Genomic DNA, 7478 nt, shown 5'->3' on the forward strand with positions numbered 1-7478 from the left:
TATATATATATATATATATATATATATATTGAGACATGGTCTTGCTCTTCTGTCACCCAGGCTGAGTGCAGTGGCATGATCATATCTCACTGCAGCCTCCACCTCCTGGGCTCAAACAATCCTCCCACTTTAGCCTCCCAAGCAGTTGGGAGCACAGGCGCCCACCACCACACCCAGCAAATTTCTGTATTTTTTGTCTAGATGAAATTTTTCCATGTTGCCAAGGCCAGTCTCGAACTCCAGTTCTGAAACAATCCATCGGCCTTGGCCTCCCGAAGTATTGAGATTACAGACGTGAGCCACTGCGCCTAGTGTTCAATAACATTTTCAATAAACCTGTCCATTGGTGAAAATAAATCCAACAGTGAAACTCCTTTGAGACTACTTCCCATTATTGTCATGGGAAATTATAGGAATGCACATTCCTTAAGAATGGAGTAAACTTCCTCTCGTCTTCCCAGCCCACTTTGTTTTTGTTTTGTGGTGGAGGTGACCCCTCCCTGCAAACCATCTGGGTGCTGTTGCTGGCATCAGCTTGCTTCTAACTGCATGAAATGATTGTGGTGTCTGCTGTGCTGAGAACCTAGCACTTGGCGCCAAATGGGCACCAAGTGTGTTACACACCTGCTCTCATTATGCCTCACACTTATCCACGTCATGGGGGAGGGTCCTGAGGCTCAGAGGGGCCAGGCTGCCTGGCCAGCTGCTCACCTCGCTGTGTCCACCCCTTGAAGTCATCTCTGCCCTCTGGACAGAAACCCTTGGAGATAATCCAGCCTTCTACCTCTGTCTCAGGGCTTTTCCATCTGCACTGCTGCCCGCTTCCTACAATTATACTCCCCGCCGGAGCTTCTTTTCCTGTCTTGGACCCTCCTCCTAGGAGGCGTGCAACATTTGTCCCCTTCCTGTCTAGCACCACGTTTCCTTTCACTTAGCTCCCCTTTATAAATGTGTGTGTTTGTTTAGAGATGAGGGTCTCCCTCAGTTGCCCAGGCTGGAGTGCAAATGGTGCAATCATGGCTCACTGCAGCCTTGAAATCCTGGGCTCGAGGGATACTCTCACCTCAGTTGCCCAAGTATTAATATTATAGCTGGGACTCCAGGCACACACCACCACGCCCTGCTCAAACTCCGGCTCAAAGCCTGTGTGCTCAGAAGCCTCTGCAACTGCACTGGTTTCCCCCCCTCCACAGATGCTGACTGTGGAGCGTCTGCAGCGAATCGGGCAGGGCTGGGCTCTGAGGACACAGTTCAGCCGCCAGAGTTCTGGGTCTTTGAGGGGATGGAATTTCCCATCTCTGCCCAACCACAACACAGCAAAAACATTTCTCCCTTTGCATTTCCTTCAAAAGACTAGGTTGGTGCAAAACTCGCAATTACTTTTGCACCAACCTAATAGCACCCAAACCCTCTGACCCGACCCTCAGAGGGGTACTGCCTGAACTTCACTCTGTCTATTCACAGGTTGTCTTAGACTTCAAGCCCCCAGAGGTGGAGACAAGATTTTTAACATGCTCCTGGTTCTGAGACCCTCTGATAACAGCTCCTTGTGCTGTGTTCACAGGTGACTGCTGGCTGCTGGCTGCCATTGCCTCCCTCACTTTGAATGAAGAAATCCTGGCTCGAGTCGTCCCCCTAAACCAGAGCTTCCAGGAGAACTATGCAGGGATCTTCCACTTCCAGGTAACTTAATGTTTGGCTTAAGCGGTTCCTCATCAGGTCTGGGGGGCTAGGAAGTCTCATGGCTTGGCTGGGTTCATCAGTCCCTGGTGTTTGCAGACTCCCAAGACTGACGCTGTGTACAAAGGACGCTGGGCGAGGGCAGGAAGCTTTCTGGCTTACCCAACATGGGACCCTGCCAGGATGGCCCTGGTGGGCTTCTTGGGACATGCAAAAAGGGAGGTAGGGCAAAGTGTTCAGGAAATAATTTCCAAGTTAAAAAAAAAAAAACTGTATTATTTGAAATTTGAAACAAAACGTTAAAGTTCTCCTCCTTTTATGCTGGTAAATGAGGAATAACTGGAAAAGCTGGCCAGGCATGGTGGCTCATGCCTGTAATCTCAGCACTTTGGGAGGCTACATGGGTAGATCGTTTGAGGTCAGGAGTTCGAGACCAGCCTGGCCAGCATAATGAAACCCCATCTCAACTAAAAATACAAAAATTAGCTGGGCATAGTGGTGCACACCTATAGTCTCAGCTACTTGGGAGGCTGAGGCAGGAGAATCGCTTTAACCCAAGAGGTAGAGGTTATAGTGAGCCAAGATAGTGCCACTGCACTCCAGCCTGCGCAACAGAGTGAGACTCCATCTCAAAAAAAAAAAAAAGAAGATAAAAAGAAAAGGCAGTCCAGGTGCGGTGGATCATACTTATAATCTCAGCAGTTTGGGAGGCCGAGGCGTATGGATTGCTTGAGCCCAGGAATTCGAGACAAGCCTGGGCAATATGGGGAAAACCTGTCTCTACTTAAAAAAAAAAAAATTAGCTGGGTGTGGTGGCATGTGTTTTTAATCCCAGCTACTCAAGAGGCTGAGGCAAGAGAATCACTTGAATCCAGGAGGTGGAGACTGCAGTGAGCTGAGATCACACCACTGCACTCCAGCTTGGGCAATAGAGCAAGACATGGTCTCAAAAAAAAAAAAAAAAGCCTAAGGTGCAGGGCAGAATGCTAAAGAGGCAGGCGTAGATTTGGAGGGATGGACAGGTGCCTCTGTCTTTGCTTTTTCAGTGAAGACTCGGCCTGCATAGGTGGTTAAGGGAACACCTCGTCCCAGGACGGGCTCAGGGAAGCTATTCCAGGGGATCAGGGCGAGGGGAGCCAGAGGCAGCTGAGGCTCAGAGTCCCAGCGCTGCCACCAGCTCCTCCTCCAGCTCACCTCTCCTCTTGTCCTGCAGTTTTGGCAATACGGCGAGTGGGTGGAGGTGGTGGTGGATGACAGGCTGCCCACCAAGGATGGGGAGCTGCTCTTCGTGCATTCAGCCGAGGGGAGCGAGTTCTGGAGCGCGCTGCTGGAGAAGGCCTACGCCAAGTAAGTTGCCGTGCCTCCCCTGGCCCCATGGCCTGCCCCCACTGTCCTGGATTCCAAAAAATAAGAACTATTCCAGGACTACTTAGAGTGGAAGTCCTTTTCTACAGAAGGACTCCTTCAGCCAAAATTCAGCTCTAAACGCGAGGGGATAGTGCATGCCGGTGCCTGACCGCACTGTGCACTGATAAATGACAACTATCACCGTCTTTAGCCAAAGGCACAAGAACAACTTATGGTACTGGTTGTGCTGGACCTGAGAGCTCTACTTCCTTGGCAGGACACATTTGTATCAACTAAAAAAAAGTTTTTGCCAATGGGCAAAACATTCATTGCAGAGGTAGGAAACTTGCCCAGAATAGATGATGTCACTGATTAGCCGTGTCTTCCCCACCTCCCCACAGCTACTTCCCACCCCAGCTGCCCACAGTGGAGTTCGTCCAGTGCCCAGGGCTGCCCATTCTCAGTAGGAAGCCCCACAACGGCCCCTCTCCAGAATGGCCCCATGTTGGCTCTGCTGCCTGACTCCTTCCATTAAAGTGACCCCACTCTCAGGCAGCAAGTGGATTTCTGTTTCTTACAGTCTCAATCCAGGAAGGAGGGGTCAGCTGTGAGAACCTGGGGGCTGAGGGATGCTTCTGAGTCCCACTGTGCAATACTCGAGTCAGGGAAGCCACCAGGCTCCAGCATCAGGAGTCAGAAGCACTGAGCCCTTGCCAACACACTGCCTGTTTCTCAGGGAAACCGCTTCCATTATTGAATTGGTGTCCCTTTTTTAAGCTGTCAATGCCAAATGACCCATTAGACCTCCCCTTTCTTGTCAGGATGTAGAAAGAATCAATACAGGAGTTTCATCCAGAAAATTACTAAGGTCCTTCCAACTCTAAGGTTCTGTGAGAACTTTTTCTTTTGGATACAGAGTTTCGCTCTGTTGCCCAGGCTGGAGTGCAGTGGTGCCATCTTGGCTCACTGCAGGCTCCGCCTCCAGAGTTTCAGCAATTCTCCTGCCTCAGCCTCCTGAGCAGCTGGGACTACAGGCATGCGCCACCACACCTACCTAGCTAATTTTTTTATATTTTTAGTAGAGACGGGGTTTCACCATGTTGGCCAGGCTGTTCTCAAACTCCTGACCTCAAATGATCCACCCACCTCGACCTCCCAAAGTACTGGGATTACAGGCGTGATCTACCACACCCAGCCTGATGATTTTTTTAAAACACAAAATACCAGGGAAATGGTAACTGTGGACACCATATCTTGCCTTCCTGGGCACCCCAAGCTGGGACAAGGCCAAGGAGAATGTGAGCAGGGGGTCCCTGGAGCATCAAACCTAAGCGATACTAGGGAGTAGGGGATTATAGCATCAGTAGTGTCAAGGGTGGTGGTAGCATGTAACCCCCTCTTATAGGATCAATGGATGTTATGAAGCGCTCTCAGGGGGTGCCACCACTGAGGGCTTTGAAGACTTCACTGGAGGCATTGCTGAGTGGTATGAGTTGAAGAAGCCCCCTCCCAACCTGTTCAAGATCATCCAGAAAGCTCTGGAAAAAGGCTCTCTCCTTGGCTGTTCCATCGACGTAAGTCCAGGCTGCCTTCCCTAGCCTCACCCCAACTGCTCTTGCTTAAGGGAGGCTCCCACAGTGCCCAAGGGAACCCACTGCTGCTGTGTACAATGTAATGCAGCCCTCGTCCACGTAGGGGCCAAAGGAAAACCTCTCTCCACCCTCTGAAGGTCTGCTGAAAATCAGCTGGCAAAAGGGATACTAAAAAAAAGAAATGGCATACAAATGTGTTAATGTGCATGGTGAGAATCACAAGTGATTTCCCTACCATGCATTGGGATACAGAGGGTTATATACACCCTTCCTCTTAGGGGAAGGGAGATGGGGAGGTGTGGATGATTTTAGGGACGTCGTAAATGATTTTTAGGGGAATTCAATGAGCTTATAGAATGTAAACGGCCTGCGGTAAAGTCTGTTGGGCCTGCAGAGCCGACAGTGGTTTGTGACAAGTCTGTCTAGGCATGTTGACAGCCTTGTCTGTCTTCCTGCAATGTGAGTTCAGTTCATAATAACTCAAGGAAAGGACCGGAGGTAACTGTTTTCGTCTTTAGCAGGTCTAGGCTTTAGGCAGGTGAGGGAACTTCAGAGAATAGCTTCCTCCTGCGCTTTGTGGGAGAGTGGATTGGAAGAAGGAAAGGGGAGGTCAGCGAGATCTTGAGGCTTCTTCAGTTCAGTGTTTCAAAGTGCATCTCTTCGGGTATCGGTTTCTGAGCCGTACGGTGGATGTCGACCATTATTGCTCATCACCTGGAAACCAAGGGTTGTCAGACAAGTCAGGCTGTCGGAGGTGCAATGGCTGGGGTGGTGGTACCTCCAGTGCTTCCCTCTGCAGCCCGCTTCCCGCTCTCAGCCTGCTCTGAGTCACCCCCACCTCTCTGGTTCCCTGGGAGCCCCTGCCACCCCGCTGCTCCTGCCACCTTCCCCTCCGTCTCCTCCGTCCGCAGGGCTGTGCAGCCTTGCCCCGGACTCTTGCAGAGCTAATAGGTCTGTGGGAGAATTCAGAAGGAAGAGGAGGAACCATTTCCTCATAATAGCCTTGCTGGCAACCCTCACCAGGGGATGGGAGATGGGCACTGTGCCCAGGAGCCTTGGGGCAAATGCTGTGCCCAACCTCTGAGCTTTATCCCATCCAGCTTCTGGTCTCTGCCGGGAACAGACATAAGAAACCCTGGTTTTTGGAGCCAAAATGTCAGTCAGACACCCTAGGCAGGAATTCTCAGTGTATCAGCAGAACACGTGGAGGCAGAAGACCCTTTCTACTCCAGCCCTTCTTCCCAGGCTCAACCTTCACCAGAATAGATGGGGGAAAGGGGAGGCTGTGAGGAGCTCTTAAAACAGAAGCAAATCCTGACTCAGACTAGAGCAAAGAACCGTCCTGGTGTAAACCCTGCCGCTGAGCTGGGCCAGACCACGGAGCATGGGCTGGTGGTGGGGCGAGGGCTGTGCTCAGTGCCTCTGGGCCACTCGAGGCTGCCTGGGTGTCGGCCCTGGGCTGTCGAGGACCCCCACCGGCCTCTCTCGGCGCCCTCCCCAGCCTGCAGAAATCTGTGGATGCGCTATTCACACGGGAATGCGTGTGCTCACTCCCCCGGAGGGCTGCATTCCGCCTGTTCTCTGGTTATTCTCGGCATTCAGCATTTGAACGCAGTAGGATGGGTTCTCCAGGTGCAAGAAAGCGCAGCCCCGAGCCTCGGGCCCCAGGCCTCGGCGCCTGCGCTGGTGGGTCCTGCGGTCCCGCCCTGCTGTAGGACCGGGGACCCGAGCGAGGTGGGGGAGCGGGCGCGGCCAGGCTGACGGCTGCCGTGTTTGCAGATCACCAGCGCCGCGGACTCGGAGGCCATCACGATTCAGAAGCTGGTGAAGGGGCACGCGTACTCGGTCACCGGAGCCGAGGAGGTAACGGCCGGCGCGGATGTGCAGGGGTTCTGCTGTCCTAACACGATGGCCACAGATTGTGGTGATGCCCAAGGGCCCGCGCGGCCCCACGGTGCTCCCGTTTGCACTCGGGCCCCGCACTCCTGAAGTTCCGAGCGGGAGCGGAAGCGAGTCTCTTTCCAGCCCAGGCGCCGGGTGCGCCGCGCTGCCCCCTGGTGGCTGCAGTGGCTGTCGCCAGGGGCCCAGGTTTTACTTGTTTGAGATTTTACCGTTTTATAGTTACGACCTTACTATTTTGATCACCTAAAAATAATAAAACAATGCATCTGAATAGTGTTTTATACTCTATAAGGTGCTTTCACATTTGATCTCATAAAAGCATTCGTGCCCATGTTCAAATCTGACTGCCTCTTACCAGCTGTGTGGCCTGGGCCAGTTACTTGAACTTTCTGTCCCTTCGTTTCCTCATTTTAAAAATGGAAATGATATTAATATCCATTAACTTCAATCAAGTTAATATATGTAAAGTGCTCAGAGGTGCCTCACACATCTTATATAAGGAGGTAGCTGTCCTTGCTGTTGTGATCACTACTGTTATAGCAAATATTATGGGCTGGTAAGGCGGCTTACACATGAAATCCCAGCACTTTGGGGGGCCGAGTTGGGAGAATCGTTTGAGCCTAGGAGTTCAAGACCAGCCAGCCTGGGCTACCCAGCAAGAACCCATCTCTACAAAAAAATGTTAGCTGGGCATGGTGACATGCAGGTGAGGTGTCATCCCAACTACTCCGGAGGCTGAGGTGGGAGGATCACTTGAGCCTGGGAGGTGGAGGCTGCAGTGAGCCGTGATCATGCCATTGCACCCCAGCCTTGGTGACAAAGTAAGACTGTCTCAAAAAAAAAAAAAAAATTTAGCAAGCAGCTCAAGTTCACTGTTAATTACAGAATCCAGTCTAGACCCCAGGTTTTCTGCATGTCACATGTTCTTTTTTTTAAAACCTTTTTTTTTTTTTTTTT

At 51.6% G+C, this 7478-nt stretch overlaps 1 protein-coding gene across 1 annotated transcript in view; it reads left to right on the forward strand.

Moving 5' to 3' along the window:
* Nucleotides 1-7478, forward strand: part of CAPN2 (calpain 2) — a 61769-nt gene that overhangs the window by 30778 nt on the left and 23513 nt on the right. Inside the window, exons 4-7 of the mRNA XM_037737721.1 lie at nt 1565-1683; nt 2894-3027; nt 4433-4601; nt 6399-6482. Coding sequence (XP_037593649.1) covers nt 1565-1683; nt 2894-3027; nt 4433-4601; nt 6399-6482 — 506 coding nt within the window. The remainder of the gene's footprint in view (nt 1-1564; nt 1684-2893; nt 3028-4432; nt 4602-6398; nt 6483-7478) is intronic.

This window comes from Cebus imitator, unplaced genomic scaffold, assembly GCF_001604975.1.
Source record: "Cebus imitator isolate Cc_AM_T3 unplaced genomic scaffold, Cebus_imitator-1.0 Scaffold42, whole genome shotgun sequence".
Taxonomy (NCBI): Eukaryota; Metazoa; Chordata; class Mammalia; order Primates; family Cebidae; genus Cebus; species Cebus imitator.